The sequence below is a fragment of the Crocodylus siamensis genome, chromosome 3 (genome assembly GCF_052110815.1).
Source record: "Crocodylus siamensis isolate JL-2025a chromosome 3, ASM5211081v1, whole genome shotgun sequence".
In the NCBI taxonomy this organism is placed as follows: Eukaryota; Metazoa; Chordata; order Crocodylia; family Crocodylidae; genus Crocodylus; species Crocodylus siamensis.
Genome location: NC_143397.1, coordinates 225,789,419 through 225,814,415, shown reverse-complemented (window position 1 = coordinate 225,814,415; position 24,997 = coordinate 225,789,419). Strand labels below are relative to the sequence as shown.

General features: G+C 41.3%; 1 protein-coding gene across 2 annotated transcripts in view; it reads left to right on the top strand.

Moving 5' to 3' along the window:
• LRP12 (LDL receptor related protein 12) overlaps positions 1–21,303 on the top strand; it is a 94,615-nt gene extending 73,312 nt beyond the window's left edge. For both annotated transcript variants that reach the window (XM_090040484.1, XM_090040483.1), the window contains 3 exons: positions 10,410–11,511; positions 12,072–12,204; positions 18,873–21,303. In XM_090040484.1, coding sequence (XP_089896610.1) covers positions 10,410–11,511; positions 12,072–12,204; positions 18,873–19,739 — 2,102 coding nt within the window. In that variant the 3' untranslated portion in view covers positions 19,740–21,303. The remainder of the gene's footprint in view (positions 1–10,409; positions 11,512–12,071; positions 12,205–18,872) is intronic.
• The last annotated feature ends 3,694 nt before the right edge of the window (positions 21,304–24,997 follow it).

The window sequence follows — 24,997 nt, the reverse complement described above, 5'->3', positions numbered from 1 at the left end:
GACAATGTTTTTAAAATGCTTTTTTGTTTGTTTGTTTAGGTTTTGAGAGAGAGAGTTCTTTTCAGCCATGTGTGCAACATAGTGCTTCATACAATCAAGGCTCATAAATATATAAATATAAAAGGGTTTATTGAAATTTTAAACTGTAACAGATATTGTCATGTTTACAATAATGACCAGAATAAATGAGACTTGAAAATAACTACACAGTAGTAAAATACCTCTTACTGGTCCATAGCTTTTCAGGAAGTTGTGGTTTAAATTTCATAGATAGATAGATTTCTAGATTCAGAAGGGACCTGATAGATCATTAGGTCTGACCCCCTGCTCCAGGCAGGAAAGAGTCGTGGAGTTAGGTAACCCCAGCCAGATGCCTGTCTAATCTCCTCTTGATCACCTCCAAGGTAGGGGAAAGCACCACCTCCCTTGGAAGCCCGATCCATATTTTGGCAACCCTCACTGTAAAGAACTTCTTCCTTATGTCCAATCTGTTCTCCTTCAGTTTCTGGCCATTATTCCTGGTAACCTTGATGAGCATGCTGGTAAATAGAGTGCCCCCTATTCCCTGCTGGCCCCCCAGTGAGTTTGTAGGCAGCCACAAGATCGCCTCTCAGCCTTCTCTTGCGGAGACTGAAGAGATTCAGATCCCTCAGCCTATCGTCATAGGGTCTTACCTGCAGGCCCTCAACCATACGAGTAGCCCTCCTCTGAACCCTCTTAAGGTTATTCACGTCCCTCTTGAAGTGCAGCGCCCAAAACTGGATGCAGTACTCCATCAGTGGCCTCACCAGTGCCACATAGAAGGGAATTATCGCTTCCCTAAACCTGCTCATGATACTTCTGCTGATGCAAGAAAGAGTGCGGTTAGCCTTACTTATTACCTCGCCACCCTGGCAACTCATGTTCAGTTTTGCGTCAGACAGGACTCCGAGATCTCTTTCCACTGTTGTGGTGCTCAGAATAGTAACCCCAGTCTATATATGTGTTGGAGATTCTGTCTCCCCAAGTGCAGCACCTTGCATTTATCCGTGTTGAATTACATCCTATTCTGATCTGCCCATTTCCCCAGTCTGTTCAAATCTGCCTGAATTCGCTCCCTGCCCTCCAGTGTGTTTACTGTGCCCCATAGTTGAGTGTTATCTGCAAATTTGGACAAGGTGCTTTCAACACTTTTGTCCAAATCCCTGATGAAGATATTACACAGTACTAGTCCAAGAACAGAGCCTTGTGGGACACCACTGTCCACATCCCTCCAGGGAGAAACCAACCCATCCACCACAACTTTCTGGGTGCATCCCATAAACCAGTTTTTCACCCACCTTACTGTGAAAAAATCCACATTGCAGCTACTCAGTTTGCTTGTAAGAATTGGGTGCAACACTGTGTCGAAGGCCTTTTTAAATCCAGGTAAATAATATCTACTTCCTCCTCTGCGTCTAAGCACTTTGTGACCTGATCATAAAAAGAGACCAGGTTAGTTAGGCAGGATCTGCCTGCTATAAACCCATGCTGGTTGCCCCTTACCACTGTGTTACCCACTGGCCCTCTGCAAATGTTTCATAGTTGATCAGGTCGGAAGAGACCTGAACAGATCAAGTCCGACCCCCTGCCGTGGCAGAAAAGAGTACTGGGGTCAAACGACCCTGGCAAGGTGTTTGTCTAGCCTCCTCTTAAAGACTCCCAGGGTAGGAGCCAGCACCACTTCTCTTGGAAGTTGGTTCCAGATCCTAGCCACCCTGATAGTGAAATAGCACTTCCTGATATCTAGCTTAAATCTACCCTCTGCCAGCTTGTGACCATTATTTCTTGTCACTCCTAGTAGTGCTCGGGGGAACAGGGACTCTCCCAATGCCTGCTGGTCTCCCTTGGCCAGTTTATAGACAGTCACCAGGTCCCACCATAGCCTTTCTTGTGGAGGCTGAACAGGTTCAGGTCCCATAGCCTCTCCTTATAGCGCCTGCCCAGCTGCCCCCTGCTTGTATGAGTGGCCCTCCTCTGGACCCCCTCCATGCTGTCCACATCTCTTGTGAAGTGTGGCACCCAGAACTGGATGCAGTAATGTGATTTCTTTTAATGATTTTCTCTAAGGTTTTGCTGAGACCAGAGGTGAGGCTAACTGGCTTATAATTACCTGGGTCCTCCTTCCTCCCCTTGAAGATAGGGACCACATTGGCTCTTTTCCAGTCCTTTGGGATGTGTCCTGAGTGCCATGAGCATTCAGACAACTGCGCCAGTGGTTCTGTTATGTCATTGGTCAATTCCTTTAGTACCCATGGGTGAAGATTGTCAGGGCCTGCCAACTTAAATACTTTCAACCCTTCCAAGTGCCCCTTCACAAGGTCAATGCTGACTGTTGGTGGATTGGTATTACTCTCATTCCAGCCTAAAGACTCATTGGGAGGTGCAGTTGTATCCGTGTCTAGGAAAACAGGAGCAAAGAAATTATTTAAGAGCTCTGTTTTTTCCATCCTATCAGTTACGAGTTGCCCTAGTCTATTCTCTAGCAGCCCTATGTTACCCTGTGCTTTCTTCCTGCTCCCTATGTACTTAAAGAAGGACTTTTTGTTATCCTTAATTTTTGCTGCCAACCTGAGTTCTGTATCTGCTTTGGCCTTTCTCACTGCTTCCCTGCAAGCATGAGCCACGTACGTATACTCTTCTTTGGTGGCTGCCCCCTGTTTCCACAGTGTGTAGGACTCTTTCCCTGCTCACCCAAAGAAGTTTCTTGGCTTTTTTGCCTCTCTTTGCATGTACTGGGATGGTGTCCCTCTGTGCCTGTAGGATCAGTCCCTTCAGAAACTCCCATCCTTCTTGGACCCCCATCTCACAGATGTGATCACCCCTCAGTCCCACCATTACCAATCTCCTGAGCTTGATGAAGTTGGCTTTCCAGAACTCTAGCACTACTGCCTTACTATTTGTCTTTCCTACCTTACATCAGATAGTGAATCCTATCAACTGGTGGTCACTATCCCCTAGGGTTACCTTGTACCTTCCCTTCATAACTTTTTTCATTTACATAAAGTAGGTGGCTAATGTGTTCCATTGTTTGAATTTAAAAAATGTTTCTTCCCTCTCAGTACATTTATGTAACAGTCTGTCTGCATTTTTTAGTCTAGCTCAAATGGTAAATAAGTTATGTATATGGTATGATAGAGAATATTTTTTATATAACCAAGTTTGGAGACTAGGCTAAGAGTTATTACTGTTCATATGAAAATAGTTTGGTATAACTCTAATCTCCGCTTTTGCCAGATTTTTAAGAGTTCTTGGCACAGAGCCCTGAAATCATGAGTCTTCTCGCAGACCCCCTGTAATAAAGGAAAGAACAGTACAAGAGAAACAACAAGATAAGATGCATAAACTAATACTTGATCATATATTGGCTACCACATAATTGACGTGTACCTTAGCTCAGGCTACAGCTAAGCTACAGATGATAGTGAGCATACCTAACCAGCCTGCAAATACCTTTTCTCCCATTAGAAAATAGTTATGTCCCATAGCCACCTGTCACACTGCCCATCAGCTTGCATCTGGTTGAAAAGCTTCCTCTGTCAGGAACTTTAAACCCCACATTGGCAACTCTTTCTAGACTGCTTGGTGGAGGGGAGCATAGGCTTCCCAGGCCAGGCAGTTATCTCATTTATCTGTGACTAATTCTCAACAGGTAATAGATGGAGGTGACAGAATCCTTGCCCCGCCTTTGTGCACAGCTCTTGGGCTGCCACTTTCCCTTTCCAAGACAGAGAAGGAGAAGCTTCTGGAAGAGCAAAGAAGAACCTCCCTGCCCCCTCCCAAAATTTAGCTTTTAGCTTTAGAAGAAAGGCTACCATGATTTATGTTTGATATGAAACCACTGTGTTAGAGTAGGTTTTTGTTTTTGGAGAAGTCATGAAAACAATATACAGTGAGCTGTGATTTAGTCCTGTTAATTTAAATCTATCAATTTGCATGAGTAAAGGTTGTGAGATTGGGCTCTTTGTTATATTTATATAATGGCTGAAGAACACATCTGGTAACTATATGTAGTATTAAAAGTACTCGCCTGTTTTTTTCCTTGTATGGAATATTTTATTAAAGGCAGTGTGGACAGTGGACAGTTGTGACTAAAATTAATTATAATAGAATTGTAGAACCGGAAGGGACCTGTAAGATCATCAAGTCTGGTCCTCTGCCATTGGCAGGAAGTTATTGAGCTCAGACAAACTCAACAAGGTGCCTGTGCAGCCTCCTTTTGAACACCTCCAAGGATGATGACTGCACCACTTCCGCTGGGAGTGTGTTCCAGATTCAGAGAAGAAGTTCTTTCGTGTATGTAGCCTGAATTTACCCTCTATAAGCTTATGCTCATAGGTTCTCGTTCTCCTTTGAAGTGCCTTCCTGAAGAGTTGCTTGCCTAGGTCTTGGTGCTCACCCCTGAGGTAGGTGGCTATCAAGTCATCTCTCAGTCTTCTGTTAGACTGAACAGGCCCAGTTCCCAGAGTCTCTCCTCATAGGGCCTATCCTCCACACTCTTGACCATATGGGTGACCCTTCTTTGTACCCTTTTGAGCTTGTCCATGTCCTTCAGAACTGGACACAGTGCTCCAGCTGAGGCCTCACCAGGAGTACTTCCCTGGATCTGCTGGACACACATCAGCTGATGTGCACCAGATTCTGCTTACTTCCCTCATTGCACTGCTGGCTCATGTTCATCTTCCAGTGAATCATAACCACCAGGTCTCATTCAGGTGCTGTGCCAGCCAGTGGACCGCCACCCATCATGTAGTTGTGGTGAGGGTTCTTCCTACTCAGATGAAGGATGTTGCACTTAACCCAGTTAAACCTCATCTGATTCCATTGTGCCCATGAGTGCAGTCTGTCAAGGTGTCATCCTGGATCCTGACCCTATCCTCCAGTGAGCCCAGGTTTCCCTACAGCTTGGTATCATCCACAAACTTAATTTTGAGCTTTCCACTCCCTCATCCAAGTCTTTAATGAATGTACTAAAGAGCATGGGTCCAAGCACTGATCCCTGGAGAACACCACTGCAGACAGCCCTCCAGGATCAGTTATCACCTTCCAAGTAGCCCCAAACATCCCCTTGCAGGCTTGAACTCTGACAGGAAAAAGCCACAGTTTCCCACATTTTCTCCTTTAAAGGAGAATCCATTTTTAAAATTTGTTTGCAACCCTTTCATATATTCTTGCGACTCACTTTTTGCCTTGCAACCCACAGGTTGAGATATGTTGCATTTAGGCAATGCATTTAGGTTTTGTTTGGAAACTAGACTTATTAGTACCTATCATGGCCAGGTTGGTAGTCTGTAAACTAAAGCCAGATAGTCTGATCTCCTATGTAAAAAGTATTTTTGACGCATGTTAATTTTTGAACTAGAGCAAATTCTTTAGGGAAGCATTCAGTCTTAATTAAAAAATTTCTAATTATAGGAAGTCTACCACATTAACACCAAGGGTTAATTATTCTTAAGCGTCTAAAAAGCCTATACTTCAATTTTTGTTTGAATTAGTCTATCTTTAACTTCTATCTGCTGAATCTTGGAATACCGTTGTTAGCATAAAGAGTGCTCTGTTACCAGATATTTGTTCTCCTTGTAGTTATTGTGATCAAATAACCATTTAACCCTCTTTGTGATAAGCTAAACAAATTGAGTTCTTCATGTCTTTTGCTGTAAGAAATGTTACCTAATTCTTATTGCTCATTTCTGATTCCTATATTCACTTTCTTGAACTGTGGACACCAGGCCTGTACAAGGTATTCCAGTAAAAGTCATATCAGTGCCACGTGCAAGGATTATATGAACCTCCCTGTCACATTAGTCCTTTTGGCTATACTGTTAGATTTGGGCATGTACCATCAGCTCATCATCTACCATGACCTCTCAAGTCTGCAGTCATGGCTTTTCATGATCGATTCCTATTCTGCAATATATTGCCTGCATTCTTTGTTACTAATAGTATAACTTTATGTTTGGCTATATTGAAATACTGTTTGCCTGAAATGATCCCTGCAGGATCCAGTCCATGATAATTCCCCATTTGCCCTTATATTTTGAGACCTATCAGTTAAAAACACTTTAAATGACATGGTGATTTTTTAATCTTTCTAGTTTCTTCCTCAAACTAGCAGGCAGAACCAAGTTAAACTCTGCATACAAATCTTAAATATCTTACATCAAGGGTAGCCAACCTTTCCAACCTGCTGCTCCCCAGGGACCTGCAGGCCTGGAGGTGGCTCATGCTGGAGCTCCCAGGCCTTTCTGAGCCCAAGTCATGGGGTCTGAGGGTGCCAGGAAGCCCCACCGTCACCCAGTGCCACCTTCCCTGAACACCTGGCACTGCCAGCCTGGCTGCTTGAGGCCTTGGATGGGGTTGGATGGGGTTTGTGGATGGGTGTGCCCCCCCTGCCCTGCCTTTCTGCTGCAGCTAATCAGAGCCCATGTCCCGCTGAGACCCATACAAGCTGCTGGACCCACTGAGCATGTAAGTGGGAAGTTTGGGCCGGGGTTAGGGCCGGAGCAGTTGCCCCCAGCCTGGGCTTCCTGTGGCCTCTGCTGCTGGGGTGAGGGTGGGGCGAGCCTACCACCACTGGGGCCATGCTTTGGGCAGGGTCATGCCCCACAGGGCAGCTTCGCAGAAACCACTCAGGTTGGGTATCCTACCAGGGTATATGGGTGTCTGTCACGTCCCCCGTCTCCAAACCACATACACCCATAGTCCCCAACACCTTTACAAGTTCCCCCCACATACACACTACACTTCACCTCACCAAACCATACAAAGTGCCTACATAATTTTGAGGGGTTTGTGCATAATTTGGTGTTTTCGTTGTTGATTAAAATCGTGATTAATTGCAACTAATTTTTTAATTGCACAGTTAAATGCAATTAAATTTTTTAATCATTTGACAGCCCTACTAATTATATTAACATCTTTATCGAGTCCCATCTCTGTTTGTTCCATTATTTTGCTCAGGATCAACATAGGCTCAGGTATATAATTTTCTAGCGATATGGAGACTAAACAACTTTTTCACCCCCAAAGTTTGTTTTCTTGATTGGGATACTAGCATTCAGTGTCATGGGGCTATGTTGAATCTTCCATGCTCAGTTTCTCAAGTCATTCTGTACCCTATCTACCTTTTTTCCCCGATGTCAGTCGAATATTTAAAATTTCGATATTTAACATGTAAAATTATGTTTCATATCAACCTTCTACATTTTATGCATCTGTCTTTTCCTGTTAAGGCTATTAAAAAGGCTAGTAGGGAAGGCGTTACTCACTTAAGAGATTGGTTACTGAACTGTTACAGTTGGATCCATTCAGTGATTAGCCTTCTCTATTCCAGTAAAATAAACAGCATTGATGATTTTTTTTTTATTTAGAAGCCCTCTTTTTCCCCACCATTTTGTTGTTTTACATTAAATCTCAGTGTAGGTTGAATCTCTAGGCTGGATCCTGTTTTGCATAGTTCTCACCTTCAAAGCCACGTTTCCTAAAGTTGTGTTTGGTTGGTCATCTTCATCTCTGTTGTTGCTTCTTGCTCACATATTGTTTAAAACGGGTACATTTTTTTTAATCCTACCTTTGGGTAATACAAGAGAGACGACATCTTTGTTCCCTTTTCAGAATGTTCAAATATTTTACAAACAAATGGTACTGTTGGATTCTTTCTAGATAGTCCTCTGCTTAATAATGGGACACTCCAAAGCTATTTCTGTTTTGCCTTCAATTTTCTGATTCTTCTTAGTACTATCATATTAAATGTGTGTTGTCTTTTTTCATTCTTTTTTGTTTTTTGGTTCATTTTCAACCACTTGTGTATGCAATTCTCTTTCTGTTCTTCATGGTTTCACTAGACTCTGCTGAGTTCCTGAGGGATTCACCGCTTTGCTCCTTTTCCTTTTCATTACATTCTGGTCCAGCTTTTGCTGTTACACTTTGCTGTACCCTAACATTTCTTTTAACTCACTCAGACCTCTGTTCCCACCAGCAGTTAAGTTTTTTTATAGTGCAGTCCTCCCAAAAGTGATCCACTAGCTAGCATTTTGCTTTCAGCCAAAACTGAAAGCCTGAACATCTAATTATTACTTTTTTTAATCTACTGCTCTTTGCTTTCAAAATCTTTTACAGTCTATTCCTATCTTTTCTTTCTCATTTGCTTATTAGAAAACCTGTTCCCACTTACATTGCTGTTTAATTCTTCACCAAACAACCCCTTCAGCTGTATTATCGAGAAATTATCTGTAAAGCTACCTCATTCTTCTTAAAACTTTACTTGTTATGATGCTGCAAAACTCCAAAATGATGACTCTTGGGTCTCTGATACAATTCTGGTACTTCCAGTTGTACAGACCAATACATCATTTTCCTTGATTTCCTTGTGAATATCCGTGTCCTTTTTTTCCCTTTGATTGTGTAAGCTTTTGGGGACGGAGACCTCTTTTTGTTCTTTGTTTTTGTAGCATATAGCACTATGGCTAGTTGACACATGACAAGGGCTTCAACCCACAATGGCAATACAAATAACTAACAAGACTGGTGAAACTAAATGCTTCCACATTTCCCAGGAAATGTACTTCTGGGTTAAGAGAACTGCGTCTGCTTTGTGGATTTATGGACCTTTATTCCAAATGAAAAACAAACACTTAATCTAAAGTGGAGCTGGTATAACAGTACAAAAGAGACAGTGAATGGCTGCTTCTGTTGGCCAGAATTCTTTGTGATGCTGGCTGGTAGTTTAATTTGTTCTTGAAAAGGAAAAGGAAGAATACAGTGTTTAAACGGGTAAGTTTTTTTCAGTTCTTTTCACCTGCTTTTAAAGAACTGGGGCTGGAAGCACTTCTCTCATTACTAAACTTTTAATACTTACATTTTTAATTGCATGCAACTCTTGGGGTCTCTTCCCAATCAACCTTTTTCCATTCATGTATTCTGGATGCTGAGGGTTTTAAAACCACTCAGTGGTGACAAACTTATTTCTAAATGAACCTGTATAAAGAATAGGGTGAATTAGCCTGTATTGAGCTGAATGCTACCACATATAAAGTGCTTCTAGTACCTGACCAACTTGTTTTAAGGCAGCTTGAGAGCCTGCAGTATAGATGCACCATATGTTTGCTGTCCTGCAACTTGTTTGTTGAAGACCCAGCCCAACTGTTTGTCTATATAGGATCATAGGAAAGTAGGGCTAGAAGGGAACTCGTGTGTCCAGCCCCCTACTCAGTGCAGGGTCATCCCTAAGTAAACCATCCCATCTAAGAGTCTGTCTAACCTGCTCTTGAAATTTTCCAGGGATGGAGATTCCACAATTTCTTTAGTAGCCTGTTCCAATGCTTGACTAGTCTCACAATGAGGAAATTCTTCCTAATCTTCAACCTAAATTTCCTCTGCTGTAGCTTATTGAGGCCACTGCTCCTAGTCCTGTCCCTTAAAGCCGTAGAGAAAAGCCCATCTCCATCCTCTCTAAAATCACCCTTCAGGTATTTGAAGACTTATCAAATCTTCCCTTGGTTTTCTGTTCTCCATACAAAATAATCCTAGTTCTTTCAGCCTTTCCTCATCAGTCTCGTTTCCCAGCCTCTAATAATTTTTGTTCCTTTCTGCTGGACTCTTTCCAGTCTGTCAACCTTCTTGAAATGCGGGGTCCCAAACTGAACACAGTACTCCAGGTGAGGCCTCACCAGTGTCGAACACAGTGAAAGAATCGTGTCCCTTGACTTATAACAGCAGGAATATCACTTGAAACCCTGTATTGGTTTTGCTTTTTGGTAGCAAGAGCACACTGGCTTATATGCATTTTATGGTTGACTGTAACCTCCAGGTCCTTCTTTGTAGCACCTCAGGAGGTTACTTGTTCCCCAACCTGTTTTCATGCATACAGAATTCAGTTGAAGGGCCATGGGTTTTTAACATAAATACCTATAATAATTGTAAAAACCTTTTCTAGGGCATGGATATTATAAATCTGGTTTTGAGGCATTGACAAGTCCAGATGTTCAGCTGATGTGAATATTCAGACCTCTCTTGATTTCAGTAGTTCCATGACTTACAGCAGCTGAGAATCTGGTTGAAAATGTCATTTTGGCAAAACTAGCTTTTAAATATTATATTTGAAGTGAATGTTTTAGGTTTACAATAATTTATGGCAACAATCCATATCTTTCTGTGCTTGTAACCCCACTTTCATACAAGGCCAGCTTTTACAATTGAGTATCTGTGACGCTCATGATCCTTACTTCTAAATGCCACAATGTCTGCTTTGGGAGCTGCTGATTTACAGACCATTAAATAGTTGCCAGGCACTTAGCCACTGTTAGCCACATTGTGTTTGAAATCCAATATGCAAAGATGAAAGGCTCTAGAATCTAAGAAGACTTACCTATATTTGTAAATTTTGTTTCCAGGGAAATCTGATGAACCAAGCTGTGATTGCGACCAGTTTCATTGTGCTAATGGAAAGTGTATTCCAGAAAGTTGGAAATGTAATAACATGGATGAATGTGGAGACAACTCTGATGAAGAAATCTGTGCCAAAGCTAATCCTCCAACAGCTTCTTCCTTTCAACCTTGTGCTTACAACCAGTTCCAGTGTCTTTCTCGTGTCACCAAAGTTTATACTTGCCTTCCAGAATCTTTAAAATGTGATGGAAATATTGATTGTTTTGACTTGGGAGATGAAATAGACTGTGATGTTGCAACATGTGGACAGTGGTTAAAATATTTTTATGGTACTTTCAGTTCTCCCAATTATCCAGACTTTTATCCTCCTGGAAGCAACTGCACCTGGCTAATAGACACGGGTGATCACCGCAAAGTAATTTTGCGCTTCACTGACTTTAAACTTGATGGTACTGGTTATGGAGACTACGTGAAAATATATGATGGATTAGAAGAAAATCCACGGAAGCTTTTGCGTGTGCTAACTGCATTTGACTCTCATGCTCCTCTTACAGTTGTTTCATCCTCTGGGCAGATAAGAGTGCATTTTTGTGCTGACAAGGTGAATGCTGCAAGAGGATTTAATGCTACATACCAAGTAGATGGCTTCTGTTTGCCATGGGAGATTCCATGTGGTGGAAACTGGGGGTGTTACACAGAGCAACAGCGCTGTGATGGCTATTGGCACTGCCCAAATGGAAGGGATGAAACCAATTGCAGTATGTGCCAAAAAGATGAATTTCCCTGCTCTCGAAATGGAGTTTGCTATCCTCGATCTGATCGTTGCAACTACCAGAATCATTGTCCTAATGGTTCAGATGAGAAGAATTGCTTCTTCTGTCAACCAGGAAATTTCCACTGTAAAAATAACCGCTGTGTTTTTGAGAGCTGGGTTTGTGACTCTCAGGATGACTGTGGTGATGGTAGTGATGAGGAGAATTGTCCGGTCATTGTGCCCACCAGAGTAATAACTGCAGCTGTCATTGGGAGCCTTATCTGTGGACTGCTGCTTGTCATTGCACTGGGATGTACATGTAAGCTGTACTCACTGAGAATGTTTGAACGAAGGTGAGTAGCACATTACTGAATCCAGGCTGCAGTATCCTAATTATATAACACAGCAAACACTTGCTGAAGCACATATCAATAAAAGTGATCTTTTGAGGGTGGTATGACTTCCAAACATGATCCCTCCACCATAGTGCTGAAATCCTTTATTTGGCAATAAGAAAAAAGGAGGGTGGAAGAAGAATAGTTCTGATTGCTTGCCTGTGGACAAGCTAGCTTTGGTTTGGTTGCCAACCAGGAAAAAGTAAACTGATGTCAATTCCTGGGCTGTGGTCTCATTCTGAATTGAAATTAAATATTGTAGCTGTGATTAACTAATGGCACTTCTGTGCAAGATTTTTCATTTTTTTTCTCTGCTATAATTGTTTTAATTCACATTAAAGGACAGAAAGATATTAAAATACTTCTCAGTTGTAACCTGTCAGAGATCTGAGTTAGAAATGGAGTTGTGTAATAAATATCTGCGATCTACAAATGTTATAAATTGCATCAGTTTGCCCCTGCTTATGAATAACTTTTGTATGTTTATATGCTATGTAATTTTCTTTTCTTCTTGAAAGATCATTTGAAACTCAGTTGTCAAGAGTGGAGGCTGAGTTGTTAAGAAGAGAAGCTCCTCCATCTTATGGACAGTTGATTGCTCAAGGTTTAATTCCACCAGTTGAAGATTTTCCTGTTTGCTCCCCAAATCAGGTAAGATATTGGATTGTCACAACTATTCTACAGACTGACGTTTTGCTTTCTGTCATGTTAAGTGTCTTGATTCTTATTTTGTTCTTCAGTCTAAATCAGTATTTTTGGACATGCAGTGTGACACGCAGAAGCAGAACACAAATTGTTTACCAAGTGGTTTGGTTTTATTTTTTTTAAATATACCGTCTAGTCCTGATCTGAAGCTAAGGCTTTTAGGCACTATGATAAACCATTAACAATAGGAAAGTTAGACAAACTTGTATATAATGGGAAATGGAATTTAAATCTTGAACTGTGTATACATTAGTGGAGAATTAGACCTTTTGTGTTAACGTATATTGGAGCTATTTTTTGATCTGAGATTCCAGATTTCATATATTAGGGATGCACATAGAAATTAGATGTTACTTTCTTAAAAATGGGGATGTTAAGCCACAACTGAACAACGGGCTTCATTGATAGCAGTATGTCAAATAATAGGCCAGCAATATCAGCTAGTCTCCCAGCTCTTGTAGCAAATCGTTCCTCTTTACTTATCCTGGCAAAGATAGCAAAACAGCAGTTCTCTTATTTTGGAAACAATTTTGTATTCAACAGTGGCATGGCTATAGCCCAGAGGCTGAGGAACAAGGATGTAATAAACAGGCATAGTTTGATCTCTACAAGGCCTGCTTTAAGATGATACTTTGTAGTTAAGAGATTGGAACAAAAAAAATTGACACTTCCTTTTCCTGCTTTAAACATAAGTAGTTTGTCTAAGGATTCATGATTGTTGTTCAAGCAGAAAATAATAGATCTTTTTTACTTTTTTGTGATCCTCGTAATAAAGAAATGTGTGTTTTATATATAGAAATAGTTAAGAGCTTAGTTCTTCTCTGTAACAGAAAGAAATAAATATTTTTCACATAGCAACTCAAATGACTGAATTAGTAGCTTGTGTTAGTCAGTAATTTAACATATAAATTTATGGATGTTTAAAGAAACTTTCTCCCTCCCCCCTAATTATTTTAATGTCAGAAAGAGTATTTATGTCAGGGTTTTTGGTATACAAGGTCCTTGTGGCATTTCTGTGATCTTTGTAGGATTCAGCTTCTTTTATAAGTTTTAATTTAAACAATAAGACAGCTGGGGGGGTACTCTAGACTTGGTAGTTCTTATTTGTTCTAGCTCTTGGACCATAAACAGCCAATCATTTCTACCCTTCATTTCTACCCAAAAATTGATACTGGTAGAAAAGCTTTGGGGAGAGCAGCGTACAAGCATCCAGCCTGCAGCCACCTCCTTTCTCCTGCTCTCTGCGCCTTCCTGAGACTGAGATTATTCCAGTTAGGGGGAATTATGGGGATAAGTGCCTAAAATTTGGTCTAAGATTTGCCCCCACCGCCCACCAAAGGGTGAATGTGTGTGTTCTTTTGGCTCCAGATCTAACCTACACCTCTTACAGAAAACTCTGTAACTGTCCCAGGAGGGATTTCTGGTTGTAGTTGGGTTATTTTTCTTCCAGAATGACCATTTTTGGCCTGAGAGAAAAAGTTGAAACGTCTATATGCTTCTGATTTTTACTGAGAGAATGGGTTTTCTCCCAGTAGAAACTGAAGATTTGTATATGGCTTTAGAAACTAAAGGAAGATGATTTTTCAGTGAGGAAGAGATGGTGTGAGAGAATATAGTGGAATGTTAGAGAATGAAGAATATTAAAGCTTAAAGACAAATGCTCCAATTTACCCTTTTTTCATAATAAAAGGTCTGAGCGAGATTCTGTGGTAGTAGTGCTGTTTTAACCAGAGTAATTCAGGAAATATACAAAAGCAAGACTTCTTTCCTAATATCTTCCATGGATCAACTTCATAAAAGAGGGAGGTCTGAGAGAGGTCATTTTGTCCCTGAGAGCTTGTTTAACATCTCTCCCAACAGTATACTTCGTCTAGAAAAAGAGATTAACAAACAAATTTTGCTCATCACAGTTTTCCATATATATTTTTTTCTGTGCTTGGAAGAGTTAGAAAATGTTTACTATGTTTTATTAGGGATATGAGGGAAATTGTTTTTCTGCTTTAAAATGAAAGATCTTGCAGTTTGAGGCTGTGCACTGAAAATGTGAAAGAGTGCACACCACCAAGATATTTTAGTAAGAACTACATTATCAAAATAAAAATCTAATTTTAAAATAACAATTTCTTAAATAATTTTTGTTCTTAAAATGGGATTTTAGTTTTATTCTTGCACATTCATTTCTTTATATTTTTATATAATTAGCCACAAGGTGGCATTTAGGACCATTCTCTGAAGAACTGTTTTGAAACTAACATGCAGTAGAATTTAACAGGACCTGTTGAATTCCTGAGTCATAAGCAAATTTAAAATTTTCACTGCTTAGTGGCTGTTGATGATAATTCACAAAAATAAAGGGAATGTCACCAGTAAGTAACTATTACAAATGCTAGTCATTAGTTACTAATCCTGTGATTCCAAAAGAGTGCATTTGACTTTAAACATATGAGTAGTCCTAGCAGGGGACTTCACTCTCATACTTAATCATTAAGCACACCTGCTAGAGCATGAAGAATTTGGGCTTAATCTCTGAAAAATGAGAGCATCTCTAATGAGCAAGGATCCTGGTCTTTTCTTGTAAAAAAAAAAAAAATCCAAAACTCTCTGATTTAAAACCCCCCAGATCTGTGTTTTCCAATGAAAATGAAAAGCTACACTATATAGATAGATATCAGTTTGAACACAAGCTCACCAGTGTCTCAATCATTATAATAAATAAATTCTAAGTATCTATATATTTCAGTGTTTGATTTTGGGGGGTTTTTTAATCAAGGAAAATCAGAGTTCCCCCTGCCCCTTTTGCTCACGAGGATGCAGGTCCAGCTGTAGCTGTACCCCCCACTGCTTTGTGGTGCTAAGCAGCCCTGATATGCTGGTGTCTTGCCCCTGCCCATACTGGTACCCCTGCATCCCTCTGCCATGTCAGTGCCCCTCACTCCCAACCTGTAGCCTCCAATCCCCACTGGTGCCCCTCACTCCTGACCTATAGCTCCCTCTCCCCCCGGTCTCTTTCAGTGCCCATTACTTCCAACCCACAGCTCCTCTCCCACCTGTGAGTGGCCAGAGCAGAGCCAAGTAGAGCCCGTGGGGTGCAGGGGGGGGAGGATACAGGCTGTCCACTGCAGGGCTCAGGGCTCCACAACCTGCTCTCCTCCCCCTTCCTTCCCTTCCCAGGGCTTCCACATTATAGTGGGTAGGACCTGGCACAGGAGTGGAGAGGGGCAGCAAGACTCATTGCCGCTGTTACTGCCAGGAGACCTGCGCCAGCCACACCACCAGCAGCATGAGGAGTAACAGATGTGAGGGGGGACTACTGCCCTCACCACCACCTCCTGCCAGCTGCTGGCCACAGCTCTACCCCCACCACCATTGCCCAGCTGCCACCACCACTCCCCTCAGGCTGCCCATGCTGCCCCCAAGCCACCTCCCCTTTGGAATAGAGCCATGGGATAGCACACAAGCAGCTGGTGGTGGGAGGAGATGAGGGCAGCACAATGCCTCCCTATTCCATTATTCTTCATGCTACTGGCGTGGGGGTCCTGGTGCTGGCAGCAGTTGTGACGAGTCTCACTGCCCTGCTTCACCCTTCCACGCCAGGTCCCACCTGCTGGCCCACGTGCCTCCTGTGCGTGCAGAAATCTGTGGGCGCATATGCCTCCCCATGCATCACCTGTGCCCTCCTGCCTGCCCACACCTCACTTATGACCCCCTCATCAATAGACTTACCTGCACAGAGCTGCTCTCCACTAGGCTGCCTGGCTGCCACATGCATGTGTGCACGTGCACATGCACATGCACATGGCAACCCTGCCTAATAGCCCTCCTCCCTGTCCCTGTCCCCACCCCAAGCGGCCCCTTGCAGGCTGGAACTCTGCCAGCCTGTAAAGGGAAACCCAGGGTTCCCTGTGTTTTTCTCCCTCAAAAGAGAAAATCATTTTTCTGCAGCAAATGGAAAACCAAATCAACAGCATGTATATTTAATCTTAAGTATAGGCTAAAATATGGTTTTAATGTGAAACACATGACTATTTATGCAAAAGTTCTAACCAGGCTTTGATTTGCTCACAATTAGGAAGGTTTTACTTGGAAACAGATTTCAACATTAGCAGATTGGTGCATGTGGTCTAAAGAGGTGGTGAGAATATCATTTGAACTGTCCTGTTCCGATCTTGGCAGGAGAGAGAGCTGGTCATAAGGGGCTATCTTGCTTAAAATTATACTCCTAACTTATACTGAAGTTAAAATGTTGATGCAAAATTTGTATATAAGAAGAGAGAGAGAGACTCATTCAACAGTGCAAAAATACAGCAATGAAATGGTGAAGGAAGGAACTCCCAAGTTTTTGTTTTAAATTGGTATGTTTAGTTTCTTTTAATTGATACCAAAAGGAATTTGTAAGTATTTTTTAAATGAAGATAGGATGTATTAAGTACTTTTTATACCTGAGGCTTTGAGTAGGCACATTTCAGATTTGCAAAAAGTTACTATTGAATTCCAGGCTTAAGAAATCTCAAAAGTACTTGATTCATGGAAAATGCTGGCTGCCTACAAGAAACACATGTACTAGGAGAAGTCCCAAATCACTATCCTTTTTGATAATCATGCTACTGATTTAGATCACCTAATATGAATTCACATGCCTAATATTAGCCACTGTATTCTGGAAGAGCGTGTGTGTGTGTGTGTGTGTGTGTGTGTGTATGTATATATATGTATATTGGGACATGTGGTATTTGAAAAGAAAGGAGGAGAAAACTGTTGAATAAAATGACAACGTTGTAAGTCTAGGGACTGCTGGAGATTTTTAAAAGTCTCTGTTCTCTATGCTAGGTAATAAACTGGATGAAATGATATATTTGGAAGAGATTTGTCTTTATCCTAGCCATGATTTTTCATGCACAAGACCTAAAGTTGTGTTCCAAGAGCCATAGTTTGGCACCTAAATAAATGGCTTCATGTTCAAAAGAGCTGAACATCAGATTAGTGGAACATTTATCACATTGGAAGTTGTTGGGTGATTCTGAAAATTGGGCTGCTTTATTTAGCTTCCTGTATTTCAGTGCTTTGGCATTTGTGTGTGCTTTTCATCTGCTAGACCTGTAATTTGGTATTGTATTGAATCCCTTGTTCTTCTTCTCCTGCAGTCCTAAAATATGTTGATGTCAATATAGCACTGCTGAAATGCATTCTTTCCTCTTAATCTTTCTTGTCAGATTCTTGGAGCATGTCTTCAGCCTTGTGGCACCCTGTCCCAGCAGAGTCATTCCCAAACATATTCTGATCCAAACCCAGAAATATGAGTGTGAAAATGTGCAGGGACAAGCAGTTATTTCAGGCAGAGGGCAGCTTACTGAGTTTTGGCAAACCATCGCGGGCCATGTGGCAGGCAGCCAGGGGCAGATAAATGTTAATTTTCTAAATTTTTAGGGGCCCTGCAGGCCAGATAGAATGGCCTGCTGGGCTGCATCTGGCCCATGGGCCACATTTTGCCCACCTTTGCTCTAGCGCATCCCTTTGTAGCTACTCAGAGAACCAGAGGTCTCAAATATTGCTTGAAAGCAGCAATGGATGGATGCTCCTGGAGTGTCTTCACCAGCATATTTCTAGATTTGGAGTATTTGAGGGAGTGGGTAGGCAGGATGTGCTTGGGAATTGCCTGGTTGACACATACTGCTGCTCTGGGGTTAATAGACTCTTGATATCTTGGTTATCTTGTTCTTCAACTACTACAGACTTTTTCTGAATTTCTTGCATAATATTTAATAATACTCATATTCATCTTTATCTCCTGCTCTCCTGTCGCTAATGAATCACTCTTCTCCACTTTTACATAGAACTGTGTTTCTCAACTGTAACTTTTTTTTAATTAAGTGCACCCTCTGCAATTGTGGGCACAGAGCCCCGTATTTTACCCTTGCAGGCTTCCTTCCCTGACTTTTGCCTTGATACATGAAGCCCAGGGGGTGCTCCTCATTGGCAGGGCAGGGACAGCACTTATTTAGGCCAGGCTACAGGGAAACATCTTCCTAGTCTGGCCCTGCACAATGCCTTCCAGAAACGGGCATGGTGAAGAAGTGTCACTTGGCAGCGGCAGCAGCAGCAGGGCAGGACTCTTAATAGGATCTCATGGCACATTAGGATGCTGTAGCAACCTAGTTGAAAAGCACTGACATGGACCCTTGAATTGCACAAAAATCCATTCTTTCTACATTATTTTTCTCCTGTCCTCCTACCAATTCTTTTATCTTAGTTGTCACATTTAAATTGTTTCCTACCCCTGCAAGATCTGTGTATCATCAGGCCTGCTTTCACCCAACATCTCTCCCCTATTTCTGTCAGACTCTTCATTCAATTTCCACTTATAAGAGAACTGAAAACTTCTATCTCCCAGAGATTTTTGCACATGTCAAGATTACACATCCACAGTCTGTGCAGCGTGTGGACTGGATTCTATTCTTTATAACTTCTTATACTATATTCATTGCCTTAGTATCCGATAATTTACATTTATTCTCATTTAGGTTTTATGGTCCTTGGACAGAAACTATATATTCATCCTTTGTTGTTATGACAGGAAGCTGCCAGAAATCTGATTAATTTGTTTCTTCTTTTTTCAGGCTTCAGTTTTGGAAAACCTGAGACTAGCAGTGCGATCTCAGCTTGGATTTACCTCAATAAGACTTCCTATTGCCGGCAGGTCAAGTAATATTTTGAATCGAATTTTTAATTTTGCAAGGTCGCGTCATTCTGGATCATTGGCGTTGGTATCAGCAGACGGAGAGGATGTTGTTGCCAGCCAGAGTACTAGTAGAGAAGCTGAAAGAAATAGTACTCACAGAAGCTTGTTTTCAGTGGAGTCTGATGATACAGACACAGAAAATGAAAGAAGAGACACTGCAGGAGCTGTTGGTGGTGTTGCTGCCAGTTTGCCTCAAAAAGTCCCACCTGCAACAGCAATAGAAGCAACAGTAGGAGCATGTGGAAGTTCCTCAAATCAAAATATCAGCAGTAATAATACAGATAATGGAAGAGAAGCAACAAGTGTAGAACCCCCAAGTACAAGTCCGGCACGTCACCAGCTCACTAGTGCGCTAAGTCGTATGACTCAAGGCTTACGATGGGTACGCTTTACTCTAGGGAGATCAAATTCAGTAAATCAGAACCAAAGTCCTTTGAGACAGGCTGATAATGGGGTAAATGGAAGAGACGAAGATGACGATGTTGAAATGTTAATTCCAGTTTCTGATGTAGCTTCAGACTTTGATATGAATGACTGTTCAAGACCTTTACTTGATCTTACCTCAGATCAAGGACAGGGGCTTAGACAGCCTTATAGTGGAACACATCATGGCATAAGATCATGTAATCGAGATGGGCCATGTGAGCGCTGTGGTATTGTACATACTGCCCAGATACCTGACACTTGCTTAGAAGCAACACTGAAAAATGAAACTAGTGATGATGAGGCATTATTACTTTGTTAGGTACGAAATGAATAGGGGAGGTTTGTATACAAGTTGGAGCAATATCAGTAATTGTTTTGTACTTCACAGTTAGAAAAATTAGCTTTAGTTTTAAAAAGTCCAGAGCAAGATCACGTTGAAATATTTTAGCCCATGTAGTTGAATACTTTTCTTATGCTGGATAAATCCATGGACTATGTGAGTTGAGCATTTTTACAACTCAAAATATATTATATGTATCCAGTATAACCTGGTTACTCCTTTATGTAGCTAATGTTCATCCCAGTTAGTTTCAAATTAGTTTATTCTGGTACTGTAGCTCACAAAAGAAATATGGCTGCTCAAGACTTCCTTCTTGTTTCCCTCATTTTAACAGGTTAATTTGTACAGAATGATTTTTCCTTTTGAAATTGAACCCATTGTATTATTGCCAACAAACTGGTAACTTAATATACTAAATGCTGGTAGGGTTTGTTAATCTAAAATAGGTAGTTTACCTTTCCAAGATTCTATAACACTGTCTAAATAGTCTTGAATTTAATCATAATGTGAACTTTTTCAAAGGGAGGAGAGAGACTTTCTCCAAAACACATTTTGTTTAAAAAGTTCAAAATGCAGTGATATATGAATTGCAGGTATAATTGCATAAACTGATGTGAAGAGCATTTTCCTTGCTTTTATAGCACTGACTTCAATAAATTGCAATTTAATATGGTACAACCAAATAATATGTAAAAATCCCAAGTTATTAGTCTTCTTAGAGGACAAAAAACAAATAGCTGAAACACTTGAATATGCATTAGTTCTTAAAATATCTGATACATGTACAAATACGCTACAGGATAAGTTCCAACTCGTAATAGATCTTTCCCTAGTAATATAGGGTATAAAGCTTGTTTGGACTCAAGGGATTTGCACTAAAATCATATTAAGGTCTCTAATGAACTTTAGTGCACAAGCACTATCACTTTAAGTACTATTATCTAATATTGCAATGGCTATATATTTCCATGGCTCTTTTCTTGGGGTGTTGCATTTTGTTACAATTGAATTTGCTTTACTAATTCCCTATTTATTCATTGTATTTAAAAACTGGTTTACTTGGTTGCAGACTGGTGGTTGTTTTATTTTTTTAATCCCTTTATGTGTATTTCTTTATCTTAATTTTTATAGTATTACATGTCGGAACAAACCCGATGAGTGGAAAAATTGTTCATAATTTCCAATTTTGTGATAAGCAGGTTAATATGTGGCTACTAGCGCGATAGCAAGAATCTACATCTTTTAAAAAGGAAAACAAAGAGTCAACTACTGTTTTATTTATTCTTTGCCAGTCTGTTTTTAGTAGACTTAATGATTCAGTATGAAAATGTATTTGTGTGTGACAGTATGCTATTTATTAAATTTTAAATACTTTGTTGAATGTCATTTTAAAGCATGTTTAAAGTCTTGTGCATTTCTGTCGTGTTATGCTGTCAGGCACAACTGACTAAAATGTTTTAATATGTATCAGAATTAAAAATGAATTTTTGTTATGTTCTGAGGTACTTTTTAAAGATAAATGCAAAGATTTGTTTGTTTTGTTTTATTTTATAAACCCTCAACTCCAGTGTATAAAACATATCCAGTAGAAAAAAAATTTAAATAGGTTATACAGTAGACACCTCCCTCTGTGCCTCGCTTTCTCAAGTTGTAGTCCAGAAGTAGAACAATTATTTTTTTGTACAATTTTACAGCGTGCTTGGGTGACTTGAGTCGCAAGAGATAATAGGTAACTATCCAGATCAGGATGTGATCCTTCAGGTTCGAGCTTTAAAGAACTTGCGAGTAGTACATTTGGTTAAGAATGTCATTATATTAGTTCATATTGTTTCAAAAATAATTTATACTCGCATCAAACCAGGTAAAGTTTGGCCTAAAATAATTTATACCAAAGAGAATGTTTAGTGGCTACCTTTATTCTCAGTAGGCAATACTCAGTTCTGTGAATCTTATTCTATTGATTTCAGTGTAGGATTACTTCCAGAGTAAGGTATGAAAAATATCGCAGAAAGTGGCCTTAAAAAAATTTGGGGAAAAAAATGGAAAATGTAAATTAATACAAGGCCTCACAGATAAATTGGACAGTGCTCACAAAAAGTGACCTGTAGCATTAGTAGATATGATAATGTAGAAATAAAGAAGGAGGGTACAATGGTCATCTGTCTTCAGTTAGACAGAATACTGGAGAGTTTTTGGTGTGACTGAGATTATGGGAAGCTTATAAATAAAATTATATTTTTGGAAGTCAGATCTATTACAATTACGCTGATTCAAGAAAACTTAAAGGAAATGATCAAGCACCCTATACCCATAATAGAATACAAGTTTTACCTTTCCCACAGCTATTACCTCTACACTTCTGTTTCTCTGAACTGCTGGAAATGATGCTGCATGAAATCAGAGGTGTCATACTCGCCTCATGCCCAGGGCCAGATCTGGATTGCTGGGCTCCTTACAGGTCAGATCTAGCCCAGGCACAAGGTGGCTCTGGCCCAGGGAACGCTGCAGCAGCAGCAGAGCCCTTGGGCACGTGGTGGCCGTGGCATCTCCAGTCCTAACTCCAGCACCGGCTCTGTTACAGAGCACAAAGTAACAGTGGCATCTCAGCAGCCTGGCCAGCAGCAGAGGAGGTGAGGCAAGCACACAGCGATGGAAATGGGGAGAAGCTGAGTGGTCCTTGCTCACCCTCTTGCTGCTGACTGCTTTGTTCACTGGGGCCCAAGGGCCCCAAGAGATTCTGCAGCAGACTACCCACCTTGGCCACACCCCCAACTTCCAGTTGACTGCGGTAGCTCAGCAGACAAGATATATAGGCCATGGAGCTGATCTTTTTGAGCTGCATTAAGTGATTCTGGACTTTACCTTTCCTAGAATATTAGGATGTCTGAATAAATGCCAAAAATTAACAGTTGCTGTTAAAATAAACCTTTTATTTACATTTAATTTTAAAACATGACATCACTTTAGTCTATCAACTGAAGACCATGTGATTTCTGTAAGATATTTCTGGTTTTTGAGTACTGTTTTCAGTGCACCATCTTCAGATCTTGGTTCTTGGCAGTGTTCTTATATTAAATTAACAGTTCTGACCTTATGAGGAAGTTCAGTGGTTATGGCCAAAGTATCACTCAACCATTCAAAAACATCCTAATTGAGTAAACCTCCAAAGTATTGTTTATAATTTATGGCAGTACCCACAGTACTCTAGGAACTGAAAAGTCAGTGGGAAAGCTAACACTTTCCCCAAGTGGTTTAGGCCTAAATGCAGTAAAAGACTTGGCTGTTAGGGCTGTGTGAAACAGCACATTTTCATTTTGACTTCTATTTCGCTGTTTCAAAGGGACAGTGTTTCATCTGGTTTCATTCTGAAGCACTTCTCTGTTTCATTTTGTTGAAATTGTTTTGCTGTTTTGATGCATTTCACTGTTTCACTCATAGGCTATAATGGAGAATGATGAAAATGCCTAAAACTTTGTCATTTCTTACCTGATTTGGATGAAAATTGTGGGGATGCTCTTCTGAGGGCATGATGCCTGCAACTTTCAAGGAAATGGGTGCAAAAGTTTCTGGAAAACTGCACCTTAAACTGTTCAAAGCAAAAATGCTTGACACTTTCCAGCAGCAGCAGCCTCCCCTCATCCAGTGCACAGATCCAGGGGCCCACACCCCACACCCCCAGGCAGGCTGCGGGACTGTGTTAGACTCCTCCTAGGGGTGTGGGCCACCAGATCTGCACATGGGCTAAGAGGAGGCTGCCACTGGGACCAGTGCTGGGAAGATTGCTGATGCTGCTGGCCCCACGCAGCAGTGGCAGCCTCCTGTCATCCACAGTTCAGATGCAGGGGCCCACACCTTTGGGAGGGCTGCAGGCCTGTGCTGGACTCCTTCAGGGGGTGCAGGCCCCTGGATCTGCGTGCTGGATGACAGGATGCTGCCATTGCTGGCTGGGACTGGTGCTGGGTGCAGCCCATGCTGAGTGCCGGGAAGACTGCTGCTGCCACTGGCCCCAGCCAGCAGCAACAGCATGCTGTCATCCTGTGTGCAGATCCAGGGGCCTGCACCCCTGGGAGAGTTGTCAGGTTGTGCCATACTCCTCCTAGGAGGTGCAGTCCCCTGGATCTGCATTTGGGGTGACAGCAGACTGCCGCTGCTGCCAGCTGGGACCAGCACTGAAGCCAAGTAAGCCCAGCTTCAAGATGTTTTGAAAATTTAAAAATGTTTCAAGTGCCTTTGTTTCGTTTCGAAACTGTTTCAAAGACTTTTGTTTCATTTCAATTTCACTGCTTTGAGTTTGAAATGTATCAAAACAGCTTCGAAACGAAACACCTAGCAAAATTTCACACGGCCCTATTGGCTGTCTAGAGCTTAGCTGTTGTAACACCTTTAGGGGCCTCAACAAATGGAATATGTTGTCCAATATTATGACAGGGCAGAGAGCACTTCAATTCCACGTGGATTTAGAAAGAAAGGTTTTGAAGCAAAGCACCCTCTAAAGAAAAATACTGCACTTTAATCAGGTTTGCTGTCTCCAGTTCATCTTGTGTGTCCAAGCCTGTTTCCCCCTCTCCTGCCTCTTTAGCTTTAATTTTAAAATGTATTTGCTTCCATATTGTCTATTTTCAAACAAAATTGAATTTATTCACTGTATTTTTGTGGTACTTGGAAATGTCCCAGCTCACATGGTTTCTTGTGAAAGGTCTGTTTTCCCAGGCTGGCTGAGAATGCCCCTCTGGAAGCAGTTAACGGATCAGGTGAGTTTTGCTTTTATATAATAGCCAGCAACCTAGAATGTTGATTCTTGGGTTGAAGTGATTTGTTGCTAAGAGGCTTTATTGGGACTATTAATGGGCATTTTTTGTACTGCTATAGGAAAGGGATGACCAAAAGAGTACGAGCAGGTTATTGATGATCTTTAAGCACTGAACCCTCTCAGGCTCCTGCATTGATCTTCCCCAGTTGTGGCAGCAGTAGTCCCAGTGTGTGCTGTCTTCCCAAACACCTGGAAACTCCTCAACCCATCCTTAGTCTATGTACCAAGTGTTCCTGCTTGCCTTTCTGCTGCCTGTGATGGAAAACCAGGTGGTTGTTCTTCAGCATATTCAGTAGCTCTGATTGAGCTGCTTTTTTCTCAGGAAGCAGGTGAGATGGGGAAGGCAACCCTGCAGACAAAAGGTCTTCGCAATGGGAGTGTGTGAAAACCTGTGGTGTTACAAACAAGGATAATGCAGGTTTGCTTA